Here is a 27,434-nt window from a genome sequence, read left to right on the forward strand (position 1 = left end):
TCTTACAATTTCAAAAGTATGCGAAGAATAATATGGTATTCTGTTACTTTGGACAGTGAGCATTAATATTTTGGTTTTGACTTGAAAAGAATCTGAAAAGATGTAACATTTCCCCCCAGAAAATTAAGTCTTAAAATTCATCCTATCTCAAAAACACATGCAAAAGTAACAATGTGGATACTAATTGGACCTGTCTCATTGGGTGAGTAATTGTTATGTACAAACTTGGTGTGAGCTATTTATGTAAGCAATAGTTTTGTGTAGTTGTAACACCATGTAATTTGAACCACAAGCTGAACTAGACTGGAGGGCTTTAAATACAGGAAGAGATTAGATAGAGTGGCACAGTTTTCCCTGGAGTGATGGAAGCTGAGAGGAGACCTCATGGAGGATTTTTTTAATATAAAATCATGCACGGCATAAGGTTTAAAGTCGCAGTCTTTTTCCCAAGGTAGAAAAGTCTAAAACTATAGGGCATATGGTAAGATAAAAGGAAAAATTGAAAAGAGATCTAATAAGCAGGTTTTTCAGACAGAAAGTTGAGGCAGAGAGAAAAAAAACATTTAATAGACATTTGGACAGGTACATAGATAGGTTTAGAAGGACATGGACAAAAATGAGATTTACTTTAGGTAGGCATCTTGATCAGTATGGATGAGTTCAGCCAAAGGGCCTGTTTTCGTGCAGTATAACTTGATGACTCAATTCATTGAATGATGTCCTAAGATGGCTAGAACTCTTAAAGTGGAGATTCTCAACTGGAACTACTGCTGGAGTTAATGGAATGAACTGTCATGAGGAGAGTCAGGTTGACCATGGTTCTCCAGTTTTGAACTAACAGTTATAGGGCAGAGTGAGCACATTGAAAATGGATTAATGCATTGGTGGCCCATCCAGTAAAAATGAAGAAGGTCTTACTTAAATAACCTCTGCCATTCCATTACCACTTCTGAGCAAAGTCAAGGGATATATTCCCTAATATGCTCACTAAGGTGAAGGGCAGGTGCATCCCTTTCAATTGCGCACATATGGGCTTACTTCCTTCTGCAAGGGCTTAATTTTCCATGCATGGCTTTGTATGCTTAGTGGACAATTAACATAATTGCTCTGTGCACCCTGCATGATACACAATAATGTGAACTGATGATCATGACCTGACTGCAGTTAGCCATTAATTTTACTCTAAAATTGCCAATCTAGAACATAAAAATTCATGGACCATGTGGTTAAATTTCCGTTACCCAGTTTTGTTACCTAGTTAAATCTAGTTAAATTTCCGTTACCTAGTTTTCGTTACCTAGTTAAATCTGCAAATCTGGCAAACTTCGGATTTTATCACAAGTATTAAGTTATGGAATTTTTGTTTAAACTACTTAATTATATGAATGAACATAAATAGCAAATAAACATGGTTCCATCAAGTATTCATTTGTTCATAATCTCTGTAGAACTAAGTTTCAATGTGTTGTCAATGGCATTTTCCCATGCAAGTAATTGACTTTGTTTTGGACAAGGAATTGTACTGGTGATGACCATCAAACCTGGTGTCTCTCAAAAAGCTGAAGAAATTGACAGAAGTGGAAGTACCCCAGAAGTCACCACTGTAGATGCCTTGCTAGATCTTCTTAGGTTAGTGATTCACTGAGATAGGCCATTTATAATTATTTGTCTCTGAATACGTCCAAGTACATTGCCTTTAGTTAATATATCTTGTTTACATGTACTTTAGGGGATAACAGCTGCATCAACTTCATACTTGCTACTGTTCTTCAGCAAGTGAAGCAGTCCAGCTTGCATGCAGTAAGACAACATTCAGTCATATGCTAATAAGTGCCAAATAGCATCTGATTCTTTGAAGTTGCAGACATCTCTAAGACAGCCCCTTGGCACCTAATCTTGATGCTCAAAGCATTACTTTTGCTAAGCCGCCCACCATCAACTTCCTGGGTGACCATTGACCAGACCTTTGCCTAAATCAGCTAAATTAATTCAGAAGCTACAGGAGCAGATTAGAGGTGGGGAAACTGTAACAGGCGACTTTCTTTCCATCACCTGCAAGGCAAAAGCCGGGAGTATAATGGAATTCTTTCCCTGCCTAGGTAAGTGCAGCTGCATGGAAGTCCCAAAGAAGTTTCTTACAGTATTTCCCAGGCAATATCTGTACACTGTGAGACATTACATTTACCCTTCACATTGCATTCATCATTATTCCAGACAGAGCAGCCCACTTGAATGGCACCCCATTAACAGCAATTAGATGTCTGGAACACCACCAGCTGGAGGTTCACTCCCCAAATCACATGCCATCCTAACTTGAAATGTATCATCACTGGATCGAAATTTTGGAAATCCCTTTTCAACTGTACTGGTTGACTGGATTGATTCATGAAACTGGTTTATGACTATGGAAATGAGGGTTGGTTTTGCTAATAATTTATAGATACTGAAAAATGAGTTACTAAAACGAATACTGCAATGCAGTCCCCATTATACCACATTATTTAATCAATTTAGCTCTGAATCAAATGTGTTTTAAAATTTTATTTACTTGAAACATCCATTTAAAACATTGCATACAGATATTTTATTGAGTCCTCTGAAGTCCATTGGTTTTATATTAAAAGCGAATTTTGAAATATGATGATTGAATCAATGCAGTGGTAGGATTTTCGGATCCAACATGTGCTCTTTAGCCTATTTCCATTAGACTGCATCTGTATCTATCTGGTTATGTCAATCAATAGGCAATCACAGGAAAAAACATTTAATTTGGCCTCAGAATGCTTTACCTTGCTTCAAATATTTAAAGCAGACATTGATATTAACTGGTAAGAATGCAAACTTGTAATAGCTTCTGAACATATCAGTTGCTGCATGGAAACCCCAAGGAAGTGTTTTATATTGTGTCCTAGGCCATACTTTTACCCTGTGAGATGTTACTGTACATTGCATCCTTCACACTGCATTCTGAGACATTGCTCACATTAGTTATTTTAAAGCACTTTTATCCATTCCCCTTGTAATTTTTGCCAATCACTATTGAGTTCCACGTTTCCTCTTCAGTATCTTTTAAATGTTCCTTTAAAGTTTCTGCCCCATTTTCAGAAAGGTAACTCACTGTTTTCTTCTGATATCCAACTGAATTCCAGTTGAGTTAGTCTCTAAATTCAGGCCACTTCTATAGCCAAGTTAACCTCCTGGTTTTCTGATTTCTTTCTTTCCCCTTGATTTATTTTCCTTATTTATTTATGAACAATATTTATCACCTCATGATTTTGAGAATTCTGTTTATTTAAGAACTTAGCAGCAGCAGGGAACAGAATGTCTGCAAATTCTGTTTGTAAGCACTCTGTTTGTAAGAGATGTCCAGATTCCTTTGACTCTTATAATTATGGTGTATTTTTATACATAGGAATGCATTCCCAGAAAACTTGGTCCAGGCCAGCTTTCAACAGGTAATTGCTTTTGTATTTTCTCTCAGTACATGAACACCATCAAGATCAATTGTAGACTCATGTTTAAGTGTCCGGTTTAAAATTGAGCAATATATTAAAATTTACCATCAATGAGACACCATTAAAAATAAGTAAGGACATACTATTGCTAAATTTTGTAAATAAGGTCATAAATAAATAATATTTCAAGAATATGAGCAGGCAGATAATGCAAATGATTTTGCATGAATTTAAATAACCCTTCTTAGTTTGATGAGACAATATGAAGACATCACAAATATTGTCCTATCCTAATAAAATCACATCATTTGTACATAAATAAAACCAAGTGATAATAAATCTGTAACATGTTGCGTTTGTTGGAATTGGTTTATTAATATCACGTACTGAGATACAGTGAAAACGTGTCTTGCATACTGTCCATACAGATAGGTTCATTACACGGTGCCTTGAGGTTGTACAAGGTAAAATAATAAAAATGGAGAAAAAATATAATGGCTACAGGGAAAGTGCAGTGAGGTCAAGAGTCCATCTTATCGTACTAAGAAGTAATTTAACTGTATTCTAATAGTGGGGTAGAAGCTGTCTTTGAGCTTGGTGGTATATGCTTTCAGATGCTCAATAGGGGAGGGAAAGGGAAAGAATGTCAGGTGGGTGGCATCCTTGATCATGCTGGCTGCTTTACTGACGCAGTGAGAAGTATAGGCAGAGTCCGCGGACAGGAGTGCTGAGCTTTGTGATGTGCTGAGCTATGCACACAATTCTCTGAAGTGTCTTGCTCTCATGTGCAGAGCAGTTGTCATACCAAACCAGATAAAATGCTTTCTATGATGCACCAATGAAAACTGATAAGGGTCACAGGAACCTGCCAGATTTTTTTTAGCTTTCTGAGGAAGTAGAGGCATTGGTGAGCTTTCTTGACCATCATATCGATGTGTTCAGGCTAGCCTATTGGTGATGTTCATTCCTCAGAGCTTGAAGCTCTCAGCCTTCTCAACCTCAGCGCTGTTGATGAAGACGTGAGCAAGTGAACTGCCTCCCTTCCTGAGGTCAATGAGCAGCTCTTTTGATTTGCTGACATTGAGGGAATAGTTGTTGTCATCACACAATGCTATTAAGCTCTCTATCTCCTCCCTGTACTCTGAACCATTGTTATTTGAGATGTGACTCATCATGATGAAATCATCTGCAAACTTGTGAGAGCAGAATCTGGCCAATCTGTCATGAGTGTACAGGGAGTAGGGGAGGGGCTGATGATGCACTTTGTGGAGTGTCAGTGTTTAGAGGTGTTACTGCTTATCCTTACTGATTGTGGTCTGCTCATCAGGAAGCTGAGGATCCAGTTGCAGAGTGAGGTATTAACTCCCAGGGTCAAAAGTTAAGTGACGAGTTTGCTTGAAGTTATAGTAATGAAGCCAAAGCTGTAGTTAATAGACAATAGACAATAGGAGCAGAAGTAGACCATTCAGCCCTTCGAGCCTGCACCACCATTTTGAGATCATGACTGATCATCTACTATCAATACTCGGTCCCTGCCTTGTCCCCATATCCCTTGATTCCCCTATCCATAAGATACCTATCTAGCTCCTGACATAAACAGTAGCCTGACATACGTGCCTTTGTTGTGCAGATATTCCTGAGGTGAGTCTAGAGACAGGGGCATAGCATCCATTGGAGATGTGTTTTGACAGAAGGCAAATTGCAGTGGGTTGAGGTTATCTGGGAATCTGGAGTTTATGTGTGCCATAGCTGGCATATTGAAGGACCTCATGATGGAAAATGCAAAGCCACATTCTTGGTGGTAGTCATTCAATGCTTTGCTTCTCTAAAATCATCAGTTGAACAAACATTTTCATGAACGTATGAAAGCAAAGTTGAACTTTTCCTTAGAGTAATTGTAAAATCATTCCTTGGAAACAGAAGCTTGTCATTTTAATGGTATCTTCTCATATGTGTCAAAACCACAATCACTAACTCCTCCTCCTTTCTATCAATTTAATTCTCATTGATACATGTGATTCTCACTTAAAACATCAAAGCAATTTACTGGAATGTAACTCTTCCTAGAACAGATAACAACACTGCCATATATGGAGTTATGTACCTTGCATTCTGCCATAACAATGTCAGTTGAGTGCACTAGCCTCAATGAAGCTTTCCACTGCACCATCCAGCTTATAGCTCCTCTGAATGTTTGCCAGCAACTATTATAGTTTTAAAGCAGCTCAAAGATTTGGATTTTGTTTAAAGTCACTTCACATGATCACTTGAAGCAACAACCAGGAGAAGCATTACCTCAGCAACACATACAAAATGCTGGAGGAACTCAGCAGGCCAGGTAGCATTTACGGAAAAGAGTACAGTCTCAGCCCGAAACGTTGACTGTACTTTTTTTCCATAGATGCTGCCTGACCTGCTGAGTTCCTCCAGCATTTTCTGTGTGTTGCCTTGATTTCCAGCATCTGTAGATATCCTATTGTTTGTGCAGCATTACCCCAGCAAGTCTGAAAGTTTGAATTTTCATTTCTGTTATTGAATCTTACAAAATGTAACTTTTTTTTCAGATTACTTTGTATTTCCTCCAATGGTATATGCGAGATGTAGATTTACTAGTTAGTCTGTATAAAGTCATGATCTATTCCGATTTGTCAAGTTGTGTGCGATTCCTCTTTCCCTTTTTATTTCCAGTATAAAAGCAAACGACAAGAAATTGAATCTGTAAGCAACGCCAGTGTTACCAGTGGGGTAACAGTTACTGTTATAATGCCCACACAAATGAATGAGGTAACTAAACATTACTATCATAATGTTTATTGAATATTTCTATCGTCATTTGCAAATCACTTGTCTTTGAGTGAGCTTTACCTGCATTAGTCACAGAATACCAAAAATTAGCAATGTAAATGCCCTGCTTACAGGCATTCAGAGTGCCAAATGCATTTGATCCTTATTACCTCTCCAGTGAGAGCACAGCCACATTCAATAGGGATGGTGACAGGTGCTGGTGGAAGAGAAAACTGCAAAGCTTTGCATTAAGTTTGCAGAGATAATTTTCCTGATTTTGAAAGGAATATTTATATTTAAAGTTGCCTGCAGATTTGGAGGTGTCTTTTGCCACTGGTCTGTGCATATGATCTTCTGTAATGTATATAAGTTACATGAGCTCTGCTGGAGAAGTGCAGTCCATCTGTGGGTTAATGCATGCAACATCAGTGGAGACACAAAAGGCTGCGGGGGGGGGGGGATCGGGAGCAAACTACGAACTGCTGTAAGAACTCAGCAGGTTGAGCAGCATCTGAGGAATTATACAAGACCTCCATCCAAAATTCTTTTCCCCTTTTGATGCAGAGTGGTCTGCTGAATTTCACCAATAGTATATCATTCATCTAGATGGACATCTTATGCTGGTAAGAAGTAGAAATTTGACTATGATTTTTAACTTAAACTTCATTAAACCTTCACAGAATATAACAAAGGATTACAAAGTGATCGGCATATACTCTGATGGAATCAATGTTCTGGGCCTTATTGTCTTCTGCCTGGTGTTTGGAATTGTCATCGGACAAATGGGAGAAAAAGGCAAAATCCTGTTGGACTTTTTTGATGCATTGAATGAAGCCACCATGAAAATCGTGCAGATCATCATGTGGTAAGATGTTGCATTATAATCAGGTTCAGCACTAATTCCACCTTATTATTTTTGTACTAAATTAACACCATTGCTCAATCAGCTATTTCTATCAAGCAATTAAATCCTTTTCTTAGTTTTGTGAGAGACATTTCTGCTGATCAAGTGGTGAACCAGGATCCAGGATCATGCTGATTCCTGTGGTGACTGTGCCCGCTCTTGGAAATGCAAATAGTTAAAAGACTCCCCGGATCAACAAGCCTCCAAGATCCTCAGGATTACATTTCTGGTCAATTTTCTACTTTTGAATAGCTGAAAATTCCTGTCAATCGTTGTCTTAAAAAATGAAATAAAGAATTTAAATGAAAAGTAAAGCCCCTTAAACTATGAATTTAGACTTGAGGACATTTTTTTTTCTGCTGTTATAAAACTCTTGAACAGACCTCTTCAAAGATGAGTTCTTGATATTTGAAACTACTTTGTTGAAACTACTTTGTCATGGCCCATGCATTTTGCCAACTTGCACTGCACATTTTCGGCAGTGAGCACTTATATTCTGCATTTTATTTTGATTTCCCATTACCTCAGTGTGCTTTTCTATGGAATGGTCTGTCAGGATGGCATGCAAACAAAAGTTTTTCCCTGTATCTCAGTACAGGTGCCTGTAATAAACCAATTGCCATAGCTGATTCCCACTGTGTATGTATTTAGTCCACTTTAAGAGGAATTTATGCAATTCCTAGTCATTTACATCTGCTATCTGGCTTAATTCTTCAAGCAGGAACTTCCATGCTTCAGTCAGGTTATTTATTTGAGAGCATATCAAATGAAAATAATTATATCTGAAATGATATTTTGCGGATATGTTAATATAACAGAATTAAGCTGAAATTACTTTTACAATATAACCATTTATCAATGATTCTTTTCAGGTATATGCCAATTGGCATATTGTTCCTGATTGCTGCAAAAGTAATGGAAGTGGATGATTGGGAAATCTTCCGGAGACTTGGGCTTTATATGGCTACAGTGCTAAGTGGGTATGCATCATAATTCTTTAAAATGCTTTTTGAAATTATTGAATGAAACTTAAGAGTTCTATTTATTGAATTATTCCAGAGAAAAGTGTGGACTAAGAGTGGTCAAAGAATTAAGTAGTACAGCGGGAATGAAATCTTGAACTTTAACATACTGAGTAAAAAGCTGCACTGTCAGTTTCTATGCTGAAGCTAAAATAAGTGTATAGGGTGATGGTTGCTGAGGTTGTTATGTTAAATAGGCTGAAGCTGTCTTAATGTTAAATGTTAAATATGGTATTCACGGAATAGAACTTTAAATTACATGATATATAATCAGTTTGTGTATTCAATTGTACAAAATCATGATATTAGGATTGAGAATAGGTCTTTGTGGCACTTCCCACATGGCAGAAAGCTCTCTATATGGACAGGAATTGAAACAGGCTGAAAAATAGTACATATTTCTTAATGTGTTCCAGTTGTAGGCAGAATGGTATAAGGAATTTTATCCTCTAGTTCCTGTGTTCTTTGCCTTTTTGAGAGAATTCAAAAAAGTAACTTCCAGTCAAGAAGAGATTAATAATAATAATTAGTTGTCATTATTTACTATGCTAATTTTCTATGCTATTATAATAATAAATTCACTTTATAAGGTGCTCTAATGCATAAAATTGTCCCAAGGTCCTATTCAGTTATATGTTTCATTCTAATTGATTTAAGTAATTAATGTGAGCTGGGAAAATACTCTTGGGCTTTCAGGCTCAATTAGTTCCATGAATTAATGGATCTTCTAGAAATGCGGTAACATTTTTCTGGACATGTTGAGTAGACCATACAGGGACAGATCACAAGAATTGAATTGATGTTGTGATTATGCTGTTGAGATCCTTAAACGAAATAATGCTGAGTAGATCTCTGATGTTGAAATATACATTACAGAATGTGGAATAGCCCTAACTGTGGATTTTGTTAGCTTTTATATTTTTTTAACCTGGTCGATGATGAGGTATGATTTATCATGCTTCTTAACCTAAGTGCAAAAGTAGACACCTTAGAATTCCTTTGATGTTTCATTTCCATTATTAAGATTTTTGCTACTGTTCTCACTTAGTTTTGTTACTTTTTTTAAAATTATATCACTTGCAACACCTTCACCTTGCTGAAGGAACTTGGAAGGTCAGGTAGCATCTTATGGAGAGGAATAAACAGTCAGCAATTTAGGTCGAGATCTTTCATCATGACTGGGAAAGAAGGGTCTCAACCCGAAATGACTGTTTATTCCTCTCCATGCTGCCTGACCTGCTGAGCTCCTCCAATCTTTTGTGTGTGTTGCTCTGCATTTCCAGCAGCTGCAGAATATCCTGTGCTTATTGTATAAAGAACTTGTAATGTTTCTTCCACCAACCCATCATCTCTTGTATCTCATGGTGGCAGCATTTCTTTCTTTCTCCTTTTCTCTTCTTGACCTTCAGATGATTCCAAAAACATATAAACTTGAAGAGCAAAGCCTGATCTAAATGTGTTGGTGGTCACAGGACTAACAACTAAATTAGTGGGAAGATAGAGGATTGGGAAGTTTTTAAAAACCTAAAAATCATGCCTAAAAAAGAGCAACTAAAAATCATTTGAAGGGAAAAGATGAAATATGAAAGCAAGCTAGCAAATAATATCAAAGTGGATAGTAAAAGTTTTTTTTCAAGTTTAAAAATAAAAGAAAAGTGAGAGTAGATATAGAACCGCTAGAAAATGAGGCAGGAGAAATAATGACAGGAGACAAGGAGATGGCTGATGAACTAAATGATAATTTTGCATCACTGTGGAAGATACTAGCAGTATGCCTGATATTGTAGTGTGTGAAGAAAGAGAAGTGGGTGCAGTTACTGTTACAAGACAAGAAGGTGCTCAGAAAGCTGAGAAACCTAAAGGTACATAAGTCACCCAGCTCAGAGGAACTGCACCCTAGGGTTCTGAAAGAGATAGCATTAGAGATTGTGGTGGCATTAGAAATGATCTTTCAAAAATCATTGGACTCTGGCATAGTGCCAGAGAACTGGAAAATTGCAAATGTTACTTCACTCTTTAAGAAAGGAGGAAGGTAGCAGAATGGAAATTATAGACCAGTTAGCCTGACCTCAGTGGTTGGGAAGATGTTAGAGTCAATTGTCAAAGATGAGGTGATGGAGTACTTGGTGACACAGGACAAGATAATACAAAGTCAGGATGGCTTCCTTCAGGAAAAATCCTGCCTGGTGAACCTGTTAGAATTCTTTGAGGACATTACAAGTAGGATAGATAAAGGGGATGCAGTGGATGTTGTACATTTGGACTTTCAGAAGGCCTTTAACAAGGAGCCACACATGAGGCTGCTCAGCAAGCTGAGAGCCCATGGTATTCCAGGGAAGTTACTAACATGGTGAGAGCATTAGCTGATAGGTAGGGGAAGTGAGGGAGTGGGAATAAAAGGATCCTTTCCTGGTTGGCTGCCAGTGACTAGTGGTGATCCACAAGAGCTGGTGTTGGGACCACTTCTTTTTATGCTGTATATAAATGATTTACTTTACTTTATTACTTTATTGTCACCAAACAATTGATACTACAGTGTACAATCATCATAGTGATATTTGATTCTGCGCTTCGTGTTCCCTGCAGTAAAAATCAATAGTAAATATAATAAAAATTTGAAATTATAAATCATATAAATAGAAAATAGGTAGTGCAAGTCAGGTCCAGATATTTGGAAGGTACGGCCCAGATCCGGGTCAGGATCCATTCAGCAGTCTTATCACAGTGGAAAGAAGCTGTTCCCAAATCTGGTCATATGAGTCTTCAAGCTCCTGAACCATCTCCTGGAGGGACGAGGGACAAAAAGTGTGTTGGCTGGGTGGGTCATTTAGATGATGGAATGGATGGCTATGTTGTCAAGTTTGCAGATGATACGAAGATTGTGGAGGGGCAGGTAGTGTTTTGGGGAAAGAGGTAGGATGCAGAAGGACTTAGACAGATTAAGAGAATGGGCACGGAAGTGGCAAGTGAAATATGATGTTGGAAAATGCATGGTCATGCACTTTGGTAGTAGGATTAAATGTGCGGAGTATTTTCTAAACAGGGAGAAAATCCTGGAATCTGAGATGCAGAGGGACTTATTTGTGCAGAACACCCTGCAGGTTAAATTGCATGTAGTTAAATTGTTAATTAATTAATTAAAATTAATAATAATTAAATTGTCAGTAGTGAAGAAGGCAAATGCCATGTTAGCATTAATTTCAAGAGTTCTAGAATACAAGAGCAAAGATGTGATGATGAGGGTTTATAAGGCATCGGTAAGGCCTCACCTTGAGTATTGTGAACAGTTTTGGTCTCCTCATCTTTGAAAAGATGTACTGGCATTGGAGAGAATCAAGAGTAAGTTCACAAGGATGATTCCAGGAATGAAAGGGTTATCATACGAGGAACATTTGATGGTTCTGGATCTGTACTTGCTGGAAGGATGAGTGGGGATCTCACTGAAACCTTTAAAATGTTGAAAGGCATAGACAGAGTAGATGTGGAAAGGATGTTTCCCATGGTGGGAGAGTCTAGGACAAGAGGGCACAGCCTCAGGATCGAGGGGCATTCTTTCAAAACAGAGATACAGAGAAATTTTTTTAGCCAAAGGGTTGTGAATTTGAGGAAACTATTGCCACAGGCAGCTGTGGAGACCAGGTCATTGGATGTATTTAAGGCAGAGATTGATAAATTCTTGATTGGACATTGCATTAAAGGTTATGGGGAGAAGGCCGGGAACTGAAGTTGAGGATGAGATAGAAAAAAAGGATCAGCCAAGATTGAATGGTATTGGAGTATAAAAGTTGCAACTTGCTATTTGCTAGAGAATGAAATCTTAGGAATGTAGAAGACAATGGTGTGTTAATGAGAGGTAGCTAAGAGATGTAGATTAGAACATGATTAAGTCACGAAATCCTAAGAATGTAGAAGACAATGGTGTGTTAATAAGAGGAAGCTAAGAGATGTAAATTATGTAGTCTGAGTTTGCTATTTGCTATGCATGTACCCAATTTAGTAGGAGAATGAAATAATTAAGAATGTAGAAGACAATGGTGGGTTAATGAGAGGTAGCTAAGAGATGTAGATTAGAACATGATTAAGTCAATGGGTAGAAACAATAGTGGCGGATGTACATGTGGTACACAACTATAGACCGATTGCATATGCTAATGCAACTAAACCAGGAGATTGCTATAAAAAATGCTATGTTCAAGGATAGGTGGGCAATCAGTGACTATCTCAGCTTTGATTTGCAAATTAAAGATTAACCCTTCCTGAAGAATCTTTGCGTCTCCTGGTCATTTGTGGGGCACGAGAAACCACGACAAAATTGACCGTGACAGGACCGGGAAGAGACCCGCGGAAAGGAAACGGCAGATTGGGGATGCTTCCCAGTCCTCCGGGACCCCCACAAGGCTAACAGAATTAAGGGTGCACCCAAACCAAAGGTAAGCGCTTTTTGCAACAATTTGGACTAAGAATTCTGTTGGCTTTGGGGAGGTCTTGGAGTCTCAGAAGTGTGGAACCACTGCCGAAGGGTCTCTCCGGTCCAGAGAATCTGGCAGAATTGGGGGTTAACAGGAGGCTCAGAGGATTGATCAAGAACACTGCAGTGAGAGTAAGTACAAGTAAGTTAATAAGAAGTGAAGAAAAATTCCACGTAGTGTTGGTAAGTCGCTGTGGATACCACTTCATATGAAACGAAGGTCTGAACGGCCAGGGAAAGGAAAATAGAGAAAATCCTTGTGGATTCCGCCTTAAGAGATAAGGGTCTGAATAGACGAGGTGCATAGAGAAAATCCCTGTGGATACCGCTTCATATGAAACGAAGGTCTGAATGGGCAGGGAAGGGAAAAAGAGAAAATCCCTGTGGATACCACTTCATATGAAACGAAGGTCTGAACGGCCAGGGAAAGGAAAAAGAGAAAATCCCTGTGGATACCACTTCATATGAAACGAAGGTCTGAACGGCCAGGGAAAGGAAAAAGAGAAAGTCCCTGTGGATACCACCTTAAGAGATAAGAGTCTGAATAGACGAGGTGCAAAGACAAAGTTCTGTGGATACCGCTCCGAATAGAGGTCTGTATGGGCAGAACAGAATAGGATACAAGGACAGTCCAATATATAGTTTAAAGCGCTGGTAGATAGACGATAGATTAGGCATAGAATTAGAGTAAATAATATTATCCAGTAAACGAACTGTGAATCACTGAAATACCTTAAAAAGAGAGAACAACATGACAGGTAAAGGAACGGCAGTAGAGATTCTGAGCAAAAAAATCCCGGTAAATAAATATGAGATCACAAAAACTTCAGTAAAATGGGAAAGCAGAACCAAAAACCTGGTCACAAAATGGCCAAGAGAAGGAACGTTTGATGTAAGCTTGCGCGTAGAAATGGAGGCACTAATTAAAAATTACAAAGATAAATCTAAGAAAGCAGGGCAAAAAAGAGGACGATAAATGGAAGTGCTAAAACTCTTCAGAACGGAGGGAGAAAGGCTGAGGAGGACAGGTAGAATATTGATTACAAGTGAGGAAGACACTAAGGTGCTGGAGAAACAGCCTGTTAGAGAGAGAGGAGGGTACGGTGAGAAACTGGCTTCAGCTCCGTACCCGGATGTGAAAGAAACAGTAAAGCCCCCTCCCTATAATGAGGAAGGAACCCCTAATCAATGCCCCCTGCTGACGGGGACAGTAAACATGCAGGGAGAAGTACAAGTTTGGGATAATGAGGAGGAAAAAATACAATACCAGAAGGAAAAAGCGGTGATATGGAAGGAGATACAGGCAGAAAGGATAAAGGTGGAACAGGCAAAAAGAGAAATGAAAGAAGAGATTGAACGGATGAAATACTTGAGAGAGGAAAAGGAGTATGAGGAGTATCGGTTATACCTTAGAAATAAACAGACTAGAAAAGAAAGTGGCTCATCAGGGCAGGAAGAGATGAGGCATTCAAGAAGAAGTGGAAAAAAGATAGGAGATGAGAGTCTTGGAGAAACACAAGAGAGAAGGGAATCAAGCACGAGTAAGGATCATGAGGAGTCCCTGCCACACGGACAGGAAGAAAGAGAAGGTGACTCATTGGAGCAAGAGTTAAGTGGAGAGAGAGAGGATGTGAGAACTTGTGGGGAAGAGGTAGGAGGCAGAAGCCTAGAAGAGCAGAAGGAGGCAGTAGGGGAGCGACTTGCGGAAGTAGAGAGAGAGAGCCAGATAACTTACTGAGAGGGGATTGCCAGAGGAGATGCGAAAAATACTCCAGGGGCCAACCAAGTACTGAATTAAGACAGAAAGGAAGGACCCCACAAGGAGACCGAGGGAAGAAGAGAACCCCGGAGACATTTGAGTGGGAGGCAGTAAAGACATACCCTGAGACAGATGGGGAGTCAGGTGAGGAAGAGATCCAGGGCAGGTGGGAAGAAGGAGGAAGAATGATGCCGTTGTTAGTAAAAGGATCAGGACAAGCGCAGTATATCCCTTGGGGATCCCAGGACCTAGAAAGTCTGGAAAACCCCATGCCAATAATCGTCTTTGGAGGAGTATTCCCACAAATGCCCTATCAGGAACAGACTAAGTTCAAACAGACCAGACAGGACTGGAAGTCCCAAGGAGGGGGACAGAGGAGCTATGGGCAGAGGGACCAGTGAGGAAACAGGGGGAAAGAGAGGTAGGGAGATTGTGCTGGGGGTGTAATCAGCCAGGTCACATGAGAAGAGACAGTCCATTTACAACATGGCCTGTCACACACCAGCAGGAACCGATAAGAAGGGAACTAAAGTTTAGCTAAGGACCAGCCCCCACAGGCCCAAGCGGACCTGTGAACCCCTATGCGAGGTATTGAGGTGCCCCGAGAACTCGAGTAGGAAGGGACAATACCCAACGATAACAAGGGAGGCAGACGAGGATCCCATTGTTCAGGTTATGTTAGAAGGGCAACTGACTCCAATGATGATAGATACTGGAGCCACGTACACTTGTCCACAGTATGCCCTTCACCTTCCCATGTCAGGAAAGTTTATTAAGACGGTAGGGTTCTCGGGGAAAACACAGTTGACACAGTACACGGCTCCAGTGCAGTTGAGAAGGGGAAATAAAGGAATTGTTTTGCCGGTGCTAGTATTTAAAGGAACTCCAATTAATTTGTTAGGCAGAGATGCCTTATTGAAACTGGGATTAAAATTAGAATGCACCAGAAATGGGCTGAGTGTGGAAAGAGCAGGGGCTCAATTGATAGTGCGAAAAGACAAGAAGGCTAATGTCTTTTGGATAGGAGACATCGCAGATCAGATTCAGGGAACCTGGGAAAAATGGTAAAACGGCGTGCAGGCTATATTACCTAGGGCGGTAATGCCCAAATCTGAGCTACATTGTACAGTGATTTTTGACGAGACTCAGAACAGGGAGTTAGAGGAGAGATGGCACCTGGAGGCATGTACCCAACAGCACCTGGAAGGGGAGGCTGTGATAATTGGAAAGCAAGGGGCAGCTTTACAAGTTAAGTGGAACACCTTTTTAGAAAAATGGTACAGGATACCGGAGGCTGCGCCCCACGTAACATTGTTGGTAAACAAGGGATATCAGTCTAAAGACTTAGGACTCTTAGTTAAGAGTGCTGAAACTGTAACAGTATGGAGGAAAATCACACCAGAGGTGTGGATATCAGAAGACAACAATTGCATTAAAATAATGGTAAGTGTAGATATGGTAGGGACAGTGAGAGAGGTCGAAATAACTCCCCAACCACACCTGCCCTTGCTGGGAAAGGAAAGAGGCCAGCAGAAAGATAAAAGGTTAGATGAGTTGCCGTCTATTCTGTGGTCACAGCATGACACGGACGTAGGGAAAATAAAAACAGCTCGTCCAGTGGAAACAAGGCTGAAAAGGGGAGCAATTCCACCCAGGAGACCACAATGCCCTCTAAGACCAGAAGCAGAAGAGGGAATAGCATCGACAGTGCAGGGGTTGCTTGAAATAGGAGTGCTTAAAAGAACAAACAGTCCATGCAAAACCCCGCTGCTACCGGTCTTAAAAGCAGATAAATCTAAGTGGAGATTGGTGCATGATTTGCGAGCGGTAAATGATGTGGTAGAGGACTGGCCAGCGGTAGTCCTCAACCCACACACGCTTTTGACTAATGTTCCACCAGAAGCAAGTTACTTTTCAGTGATTGATTTGTGTTCGGCTTTCTTCAGCATTCCTCTAGCCGACCAGTGTCAGTATCTGTTTGCATTTACTTACAGAGGTGCTCAGTATACCAATACCAGAATGCCGCAAGGTTTTAAACATTCACCACACGTTTTTAATCAGGTGTTGAAGGCAGACCTAGAGGGCATGCCATTGGAAAGTACATTGTTACAGTATGTGGATGACCTGTTGATTTGCTCCCACAGTAAGGAACAGTGTGAGCAGGACACTGTAACTCTGTTAGAGAAGCTGGCGCACAGAGGACATAAAGTATCTAAAAAGAAACTGCAATTTTGCACGCAGCAAGTGGAATACTTAGGCAGGGTAATATCCAAGGGAGTGAAGGCGATAGCACCAGATCAGATTGAGGCAATAACTAAGGCCCCCAAACCCCAGACTGTAGGGCAGTTGATGACGTTTTTGGGAATGGCAGGGTACAGCTCAGATTGGATAGTAGAATATGCTGAGATTGTGGCAACTTTGAGAAAGATAATGAAAGAAGCAGGACGTACAAATTTGAAGAACGGCTTACAGTGGAATGGAGAGGCGGAGATCGCTTTCAATACTATTAAGCAGGAATTGCAGTCAGCACCAGCATTAGCTTTGCCTGACTATGAGAAGGTTTTTCATTTGTATGTATCCAAACGACAGGAGGGTTATGTCACAGCAGTTCTAACACAAGAGACAGGCACAGGAAAAGCAAAGCAGCCGACAGCATACTACAGTACGAGACTAGATGAGGTGGCTCAGGGGTATCCACCCTGGTATCAGGGATTGGCGGCGCTGTACTATGCATATGAAAAGGCATCATCTGTAACCCTGGGTTATCCTGTGACTCTGTACACACACCACAAAGTAGCAGAATTGCTGGAAAGAGGGAAATTTGTGCTGATGCCCGTCAAGATAGCAGCATATCAGATGCTAGTGACATTTCCTGACATAACTATACAGAGATGCACTACCAGTAATATAGCCGATTTTGTCCCTTTGGGCTATGAAGGAGAACCCCATGATTGTGTAGGGAAGACGATGGCATTTGCCAAATTGTGAGCAGATTTACAGTCAGAACCACTAGAGCGGGGGTCGGCAACCCGCGACTCCGGAGCCACATGTGGCTCTTTTACGTCTGTGCTGCGGCTCCCTTTTGCTTTGGGAAATAATTGGTCAGTATTTAATTAAAATGTATTTTATGTTAGTTTGTTAGTTTTTGAAATGTAATTCTAAATTTGAAGATTATGGTGATCTTGTACAATCTAAATAAGACGTTGTGGCGACCCATTTCCTGACACATCCGAACCGGCTCAAAATTAGCCAGCGTTCAGGCTAAGGGAGATAGCCTACGGGGGTTTGTGAGTACGTGTCTTTTGCAGCATCCGCGCCCATGGGGGCGGGTTGAGGGAGGCTTAAAAGCAAGGCTGTTTAGTTCGAATAAAGCTATCTTTGTCTGCAGTTTACTGACTGCGTGTAGCACACCGCTACAACGTGTTTTTATCGCTGGCTGTCCAGAGGGGAAGTGCTGAAACGCTTTGTCGCATGTCTGGAAGAAGTGAAAACTTTCCTGGGCAGCAAAGGGCTCACCTTTCCTGAGCTGGAACAGCCAGAGTGGCTGGAAAAGCTACACTTCATGGTAGACATGACAGCGCACCTGAACACGCTGAACGCAGCTCTTCAGGGGTAAGGAAGTACAGCCCTGCACATGTTGGAGGATGTTTTGGCATTCGAGCGCAAGTTGACAGTGCTTGCCAGAGATTTACAGAAAGGCACATTGTCTCACTTCCCCAATTTGAGAGAGTTCAAACAAGGTCACGACATGATAAATTCGGAGTATTTACATTCTGCAATCATCGCAATGCAAACATCGTTTGGGAAACGCTTCTGTGAGTTCAGAGAGGAAAAAAACACATTAATTGTTTAGACATAGCATAAAGGCAAAACAAAACGTTGTATGCAGTGTTATTTTATTTTAAATGTCAAACGGGTTTTGCAGCTCCCAGTGTTTTCTTTTCTGTGGGAAACGGGTCCAAGTGGCTCTTTCAGTGGTAAAGGTTGCTGACCCCTGCACTAGAGGATGCAGATAAAAAGTTTCTGTTCGTAGATGGCTCTTGTTATAGGGACTATGATGGTAATCATGCAGGGTTCTCAGTAGTACAGTAGGATCAGTTGAGTTATAAGATTATTAGGATGGAGTCCTGTCCCCAACCGTGTTCCGCCCAACTAGCGGAAATCAAAGCCCTGACAGCTGCGTGTGATGATGGAAGGTGAGAAAGTAGACATCAATACTGATTCGGCATATGCTCATGGAGTATGCCATTTGTTCGGGGCAGTGTGGAAGCAGAGAGGTTTTTAAAAAAAGTAATGGAGATCCCATACAACATTGTCAGCAAATTCTAGACTTAATAAAAGCCATAATGAAACCTAAAGCATTGGCTATAGTAAAATGCCAGGCACATAAAAAGGGAAACGATGTAATAACGAAGGGAAATCAAGCTGCGGACGAGGCAGCCAGAAAAGCGTCTGGGTGTATATCAGCTGTCATTGCCCCCCAGGTAAGCCTAACTCCAGAACCAGAGGTAGAGGACCTGATTGAAATACAAAGTAAGGCAACTTTGGCAGAACAGACAATGTGGAGACGAAGGGGGGCCAAGCAGAACCCGGAAGGCTTGTGGAGCATGGAAGACGGTTTGTTGGTAGCGCCCACCCCTCTACTGACGATTCTGATTTCAGAAGCGCATGGGATGGACCATTGTACAAGGGGGAAAGTGATAAAGAAAATAAAGAAGGATGGTTTTTGGTCACCTTATTTACAAGCTTCAGTGGACTTTGTCTTGTCACAGTGCGAGGTATGCGCACAGAATAATGTTCGGACGGGAATTACAACCCCAATAGGTCACATTCCTGTACCTGAAGGACCATTTAAACATCTAGTGATCGATTACGTAGACATGATAAAGACAGTGAGAGGGAAAAGATACACGCTGGTAGTAATTGATCGATTTAGCAGATGGGTGGAGGCGGTACCTTCAAAAGATCAAGGGGCAAAGACAGTGGTAAAATTTCTGACAAATGAAGTGATCCCAAGGTTTAGAATATCTACAGAAGTTAGCTCAGACAATGGTTCAGCTTTTATCCAGAAAGTGGTCAAACGGCTTTATCCTCAGCGCCTTGATGGAACCCTGAAACCATTGGACTGGCTGTTGGCAGAAAAAGGAGGAGTTTGTGTGATGTTTGGAGAGAAGTGCTGTACTTTCATACCGAACAATACTAGCCCAGAACTGTCTTTCACCAGAGCAATGAATAAATTAAAGAATCTGCGGATGGGAGTCAAACAGAATGCAGGATTTGAACATCAGTTCTTTGGTTGGAAAGTAGACTCGGAGGATGGGGCGCATGGCTGACTAGAATGGCAATGACTGTCAGTATTATATTGTTGAGCTGTGCGCTTGTGCTGTGCTGTTTTCTTCCTTGTCTCAAATCTCTTGTAGTGCGTGCTGCAACCAAGCAATTTCCGATGCTCGTGGTAATTACTGAAGCAAGCTTAGTGGAGAAAGAAACACCGAAAATGTATTGTTACAGCCTACAACACCTGCAGGATGAACAAGAGCAAAACGACAGTGTGGGAGTAGATTGTAAGGGCTTATGAGTCTTTTTCCCTGTCTCAGGTACAAAGGGACAGGTTTTTGGCTCAGCGGCCCAGGGTAACAGGGAGAGAATACTTTGAGGTCTTGGCGCAGAAAATTATAGTTTAACCCGAGATTTGGGAATAAGTGCTTGAGTTTATTGGGGCTTTTGTGCGCAGACTCTTAGTTTTCTTTCTCTATATGAGACCCTCTGAGTCTCAAAGGGGGTATATATTGGAGTATAAAAGTTGCAACTTGCTATTTGTAGAGAATGAAATCTTAGGAATGTAGAAGACAATGGTGTGTTAATGAGGGGTAGCTCAGAGATGTAGATTAGAACATGATTAAGTCACGAAATCCTAAGAATGTAGAAGACAATGGTGTGTTAATAAGAGGAAGCTAAGAGATGTAAATTATGTAGTCTGAGTTTGCTATTTGCTATGAATGTACCCAATTTAGTAGGAGAATGAAATAATTAAGAATGTAGAAGACAGTGGTGGGTTAATGAGAGGTAGCTAAGAGATGTAGATTAGAACATGATTAAGTCAATGGGTAGAAACAATAGTGGCGGATGTACATGTGGTACACAACTATAGACCGATTGCATATGCTAATGCAACTAAACCAGGAGATTGCTATAAAAAATGCTATGTTCAAGGATAGGTGGGCAATCAGTGACTATCTCAGCTTTGATTTGCAAATTAAAGATTAACCCTTCTTGAAGAATCGTCTGCATCTCCTGGTCAGTTGTGGGGCATGAGAAACCACTACAACGGCAGAATAGTCTTGGTGGGCCAGATGGCCTAGATTTGCCCCTGTGCCTTTTGATCTTATGGGCTCAATATTGTATTCAACAATTTCAGATAGCCAGAAGTTCTTAACTATTTTGGACCTGGCTAGTTTTATAGGGTAATGGAATTGAGAGAAATGTACATAAGTCACAACCACTGACATTGAATTGGGATTTTTCTTTAAGAGGCTGGTCTGCTTTGCTTACGTCATTTAGTAAAAGGTTTTTAGCGCTTTTGTTGTGCAGGTTTTGGAATTCCATAAAGTATGTATGGGCTTCATTAAACAAAGTATCTCACTTTGTTTTATTCATGGAAACCTACATTGGTGACCCTGATGCTCCAAGATGATGCCAGAGTTATTGAAAATGTTGGCCAACCCAGTCGCTTTGAAACTACTGGAGTTCTGGGAGCAAAATGCTGCCACTTGGTTTGTACAAACTGAGGCATAGTTCACCCCGTGAGAAATCTCTGCTCCCAACACCAAATGTTTCTATGTGGTAGCGTCACTGAGAAACTCCCCATCCGCGGAAGTAGTGAATCTGCTTAAACATGATAAATACCGATCGCTGAAAACACATCTTTTGGAGATGTTTGGATTCTCCCGAGTCTGAGCACGCCAAACAGTTGCTTTCCTTTCCTGTTCTCAGTGATTGTAAACCTTTGGAGCTAATGGACCACATGCTGTCTCTCCTAGGAAATCACCATCCCTGTTTTATTCTGAAAGAAATCTTCATGCAGAAATGCCTGATCAAGTTTGCATAGCCCTTGCTAATGCACCAATAAAGGACTATAAGGAGCTTGCTAAAATGGCTGAAACACACACAAAATGCTGGAGGAACTCAGCAGGCCAGGCAGCATCTACGGAAAAGAGTAAACAGTTGACGTTAAACGCTGAGACCCTTCATCAGGACTGCAGAAAAAAGATGAGAAAGCAAAGTAAGAGCGTGGAGGGAGGGGAGGAAGAACTACAATGTAGTAGGTGATAGGTGAAGCCAGGAGAGGAGGAGAGTGAAGTAAAGAGTTGGGAAGACGATTGCTAAAAGAGAAAAAGGAATCTGATTGGAGAGGATTGAAGGCAATGGAAGAAAGGGAAGCGGGGGGAGCACCAGAAGGAAGCGATGGACAGGTAAGGAGATAAGGTGAGAAAGGGAAAGGGGGATGGGGAATGGTGAAGGTGAGGGGAGCATTACAGGAGGTTCGAGAAATTGATGTTCTTGCCGTCAGGTTGGAGATAGAATATAAGGTATTGCTCCTCCAATCTGAGTGTAGCGTCATCACAGCAGTAGAGGGCGCCATGGACTGACACGTTGGAATGGGAATGGGAAGTAGAATTAAAATGGGTGGCTTCTGGGAGATCCCACTTTTTTTGGCAGACAGAGCATAAGTGCTTGGCAAAGCAGTATCCCAATATACGTTGGGTCTCACCGATACAGAAGATGATCCCAACAGACTCTCAGGTGAAGTGTTCCCTCACCTGGAAGGACTGCTTGGACCCCAGAATAGTAGTGAGGGAGGTGTAGGGGCAGGTGTGGCACTTGTTCTGCTTGCAAAGATAAGTGCCAGGATAGGAACAGTGGGGAGGGACGAATGGACAAGGGAGTCATGTAGGGTGTGATCCCTGCGGTAAGCAGAAAGTGGGTGGGTGAGAAAGATGTGCTTGGTTGTGGAATCCCGTTGCAGATGGCAGAAGTTATGGAGAATTACAAACTTGATATGGAGGCTGGTGGGGTAGTAGGTGAGGACAAAAGGGGCCCTTGCTAAAATGGCTGATAGTCTACACTCAGCCAGGCAGCGATGCATCATTGCTCCTTCCTCTACCTCAATAAGCTCGGTCTGCAAGACCCTCAACATAAGGACACCCACCACTGCGAAACAGACGATGCCAGCTCTGTACTTTTTACCATGCTTTCTTCGGTACGAACGCTAGGAAGTGCTGACTGCTTTGCAGCTTCGACAGTGCCAGGAATTCAGAACAACAAAGATTTGTGAACACCTTGGGTTCCAGCTGCCAGGGTCATCTACTGTTCTTTACAGACACTTTTCAGAAAAACACCTCCTGTGTGACACGGGTGCTCAAGAGAGTGTGCTGCCAGCATCACCTATTGATGAGAAGGCAAAGAGCGATGAAACCTCGCTGAAAGCCGCCAAGGGCAGCAGGTTCCAGACTTATGGGACACTGTGATTGATTCTCTGCTTCAGCGGGAAATGTTACACATGGGACTTCATCCTGGCTAGAGTGGCTAGACCCCTGCTCAGTGCAGATTTCCTGTGTGCCCAAGGACTGTTAGTCAATCTTAACTGCTGGATTGTGGATGTCAAGAAATTTGGATCGTTACCCTGTTCCCTGGTTAATTTGTCTGCAATGACTCTGTAAGCGCATTTAACACCACATGTGAGTTTACTTGACTGCTGGGTGAATTCCCAGACCACACCAAACCCACATTCTCCACTACTGTCACAAAACGTGAGGTGAGCACCATATTCCCACAACTGGCCCACTAGTCCATGCCCACAAGTATAGATTGGACCCAGAAAAGCTGGCAAACATGAAGGCTTGAGTTTGGTCTTTTTGAGTTTCTGCGGATGCCATTTGGACTGAAACATACAGCACAGACTTTCCAACAGCTGATGGACTCTGCAATAAAAGACTTAGATTTTCTTTTTGTTTACTTGGATGACGTAGTCATCGCCAGTGTGTCCAAATCTGAACACATATCTCATCTCTGCACACTTTTCAAGTGCTTAAGCCAACATGGATTGATTATTAACCCTGCGTAACATTAGTTTGGATTATCAGCCATTGACGTCTTCAGCCATCACATTGCCACTGAAGGTGTGAAACCCCTCCCATCAAAGATAGCAGCTTTTATGGGTTTCCCATCGCCAAAAAAAACTGCAGGAGTTTTAGGAATGATAACTTTCTGTCACCACTTCATTCCATGAGGTGCTGAACATGATCCCCCTGTATAGGGCACTTAAAGGCAATAACCCTAATCGTGTACATGGCTGGTCAGTGGACATGACCAAGGCATTTGATGAGAGAGAGTTTGTAGAATGTCTAAGAGAAGGCATTTTAGAACAGCTTGTTGTTCAGTGCACTAGGGGACCAGCTGTGCTGGATTGGGTGTTGTGCAATGACCTGGAGATGATAAGGATTGTGCAGGGAACAATGATCATAATATGGTCGAGTTCACTTTGAAATTTGAGAAGGAGAAACTATATTTCAATGTGTCGGTATTTCAATGGAATAAAGGAAATTGCAATGGCATGAGAGGGGAACTGGCCAAGGTTGACTGGAAAAAGACAGGAAGGACAGCAGAGCAGCAATGGCTGGAGTTTCTCAGAAAAATGAGGAAAGTACAAGAGAGATATATTCAAAATAATAAGAAGTTTTCAGATGGAAGAAGGACACTACTCTGGCTGACAAGTCAAGTTAGAGACAAAGTAAAAGCAAAAGAGAAAGCATACAAGGAAGTCAAAGCTATTGGGAAGACAGAGGATTGAGGAGCTTTTAAAAACTTGTAGGAGTAAACTAAGAAGGTCATTAGGAAGAAAAAGATGAATAATGAAATGAAGCTGGTGAGGGATATCAAAGAAGATACTAAAAGCTTTATTAAGCATATAAAGGGTAAAAGAGAATTGAGGGTGGATATAGGACTAATAGAAAATGACACTGGAGATATTGTAATGTGAGACGCAGAGATGGCAGAGGAACTGAATGCATATTTTGCATCAGTCTTCACAGTGGAAGACATCTGCAGTATACTGGACTTTCAAGAGTGTCAGAGAAGTGAAGTGTGTGCAATGAAAATTATGACTGAGAAGGTGCTGAGGAAGCTTAATGGTCTGAGGGTGGATAAATCTCTTGGACCAGATGGAATGCACCCTTGGGTTCTGAAGGAAGTAGCTGGAGTGATTGTGGAGGCATTAACAATGATCTTTCAAGAATCGATGGACTCTGGCATTGTACCAGATGACTGGAAAATTGTAAATGTTACTCCGCTATTTAAGAAGGGTGGAAGGCAGCAGAAAGGAAACTATAGACCTGTTAGCCTGACATCAGTGGTTGGGAAGTTGTTGGAATCGATTGTTAGGGAAGAGATTATAGAATACCTGAAGGCACATGACAAGATAGGCCAAAGCTAGCATGGTTTCCTGAAAGGAAAATCCTGCCTGACTAACCTACTGCAATCTTTTGAGGAAATTACAAGCAGGGTAGAGAAAGGAGATGTAGTAGATGTGGTGTACTTGGATTTTCAGAAGGCCTTTGACAAGGTGCCACACGTGATTCTGCTTAGCAAGATAAGAGCCCATGGAATTACAAGGGAGTTACTAGCATGGGTGCAGCACTGGCTGATCAGCAGAGAACAGAGAGTGGGAATAAAGAGATCCTATTCTGGCTGGCTGCAGGTTACCAGTGGAGTTCCACAGGGTTCGGTGTTGGGACTGCTGTTTTTTATGATGTATGTCAATGATTTGGACTATGGGATTAATGAATCTGTTGCTAAATTTGCCGATGATACAAAGATAGGTAGAGGAGTGGGTCATGTTGTGGATACATAGAGCCTGCAGAGAGACTTAGATAGTTTAGGGGAGTGGGCAAAGAAGTGGGAAATGAAATACAATGTTGTAAGGTGTATGGTCATGCACTTCGGCAGAAGAAATAAATGAGCAGACTATTATTTAGATGGAGGGAGAATTCAAACTGCAGAGATGCAAAGGGAATTGGGAATCCTTGTGCAGGATACCCTAAAGATTAACCTCCAGGTTGTGTCAGTTGTGAAGAAGGTGAATGCAATGTTAGCATTCATTTCTAGAGGTATGAAATACAAGAGCAGGGATGTGAAGTTGAGGCTCTATAAGGCACTTGTGAGATCATACTTGGAGTATTGTGTGCAGTTTTGGGCTCCTTATTTTAAAAGGGATATACTGACATTGGAGAGGGTTCAGAGAAGATTCACAAGAATTATTCCAGGAATGAAAGGGTTACCGTATGAGGAACATATGGCAGCTCTTGGGCTGTATTCCATGGAGTTCAGGAGAATAAGGAGGGATCTCATAGAAACATTCCGAATGTTAAAAGGCCTGAACAGATTAGATATGGCAAAGTTATTTCCCATAGTAGGGGAGTCTAGGACAAGAGGGCACAACTTCAGGATTGAAGGACGTCCATTTAGAACAGAGATGTGGAATAATTACTTCAGTCAGAGGTTGGTAAATCTGTTTAATTTGTTGCCACAAGCAGCTGTGGATGAGCAAGTCATTGGGTGTATTTAAGGCAGAGATAAATAGTTTCTTGATAAACCAGGGCATCAAAGGGTATGGGGAGAAGGCAGAGGATTGGGGATTACCAGAAGAATTGGATCAGCCCATGATTGAATGGCGTAGTAGACTTGATGGGCCGAATAGCCTACTTCTGCTCCTATATCTAAAGGTCTTGTGCTCAAACAAGCTCTTTCCAACACGACCCTACTGGCACCCCAACGCACATATAGTCACCACTGTTGGTGCTTCAGACTACGCAGGAACAGCACGAACAGTTGGTCAGAGGCATGTGGCAGTCACTCACATTCTTCAGCCAGCATCTGCCCCCACCCCGAAAGGAAGTTCAGCATGTTTGATCTTGAGCTTCTCTTTCTCTATCTGGCTGTCGGCCATTTTCATTTTCTTCTATAGGATCTCCATTTCACTGCGTTCATTGACCACATACCCCTCATACATGAGACGGCCAAAATCTCAGCTCCTTGGTCTGCACGGTAGCAACACTACCTGGCCTGAATATCCGAGTTCACAACTGATATACAACAAATCAGGGGGAGAATAAGGCTGTGGCTGATTGTCTCTCGTAGCCAGCCATCGAGGCCGTACACATAGTGGTTGACTAAGTCAGCATGGCAGCCAATCAAGCCTTAGAAAGGACTGAGTGATTGGACTGTAGCTTGCGTGGAGCGCCAGCGTGTAAAAATTAACCATCACATTCAGGTGCCATTGGCAAGTTTTGAGGTCTCTAGGGTTTGACTATGTCAATGTGGACATTGCTGGTCCTTTTCCCCTCTCTTGGGTCTTAATGCACCTTCTCACCATTGTGGACTGTACCACCAGGTGGCCAGAGACCGTCCTTCTAGCACTGATGACGGCTTCAGAAGAGCTCGGGTGTTCATCAGCACCTGGGTTGCTCGGTTTGACACCCCATCTAATATTTCCTCTGCCCACGGTCCCCAATTCATATCAGACCTTTGGGCTGCGATGACCCAGAACCTCAGTGTTAGGGTACATCACACTACGCCGTATCAATGGCCTATGTGAATGGTTTCACCGCTCCTTGAAGGCTACTCTGAAGGATTCCCTGATCTTTTCATCTCCCATGGGTCCTGCTGTAACTCAAGATTGCTCTAAAGGAGGACCTGCAGTCGTCCAAGGCTGAGTTGGCATATGGGTAGCCATTACAAGTGCCAGATGATTTCATTCCTGATGCCACAACTGCCTGGTTGGCCTCTCAACAGAGTTCCACCCACCTCAGTAAATTCAATTCCTACTTCCCATCATAGAAACATAGAAAACATACAGAACAATACAGGCCCTTCAGCCCACAAATCTGTGCCGAACTTGTCCCTACATTAGAACTACCTAGGCTTTGCCTATTATTCTAAGCTCCATGTAGCCATGCAGGAGTCTCTTTTCTTTTGTAATTTATTT

At 41.6% G+C, this 27,434-nt stretch overlaps 1 protein-coding gene across 5 annotated transcripts in view; it reads left to right on the top strand.

Moving 5' to 3' along the window:
* Positions 1 to 27,434, top strand: part of slc1a1 (solute carrier family 1 member 1) — a 125,248-nt gene that overhangs the window by 66,539 nt on the left and 31,275 nt on the right. For all 5 annotated transcript variants that reach the window (XM_059969981.1, XM_059969978.1, XM_059969980.1 and 2 more), the window contains exons 4-8: positions 1,515 to 1,629; positions 3,413 to 3,455; positions 6,144 to 6,239; positions 6,920 to 7,104; positions 8,016 to 8,123. In XM_059969981.1, the coding sequence (XP_059825964.1) occupies positions 1,529 to 1,629; positions 3,413 to 3,455; positions 6,144 to 6,239; positions 6,920 to 7,104; positions 8,016 to 8,123 (533 nt within the window). In that variant the 5' untranslated portion in view covers positions 1,515 to 1,528. The remainder of the gene's footprint in view (positions 1 to 1,514; positions 1,630 to 3,412; positions 3,456 to 6,143; positions 6,240 to 6,919; positions 7,105 to 8,015; positions 8,124 to 27,434) is intronic.

This window comes from Hypanus sabinus, chromosome 5 (genome assembly GCF_030144855.1).
Source record: "Hypanus sabinus isolate sHypSab1 chromosome 5, sHypSab1.hap1, whole genome shotgun sequence".
Taxonomy (NCBI): Eukaryota; Metazoa; Chordata; class Chondrichthyes; order Myliobatiformes; family Dasyatidae; genus Hypanus; species Hypanus sabinus.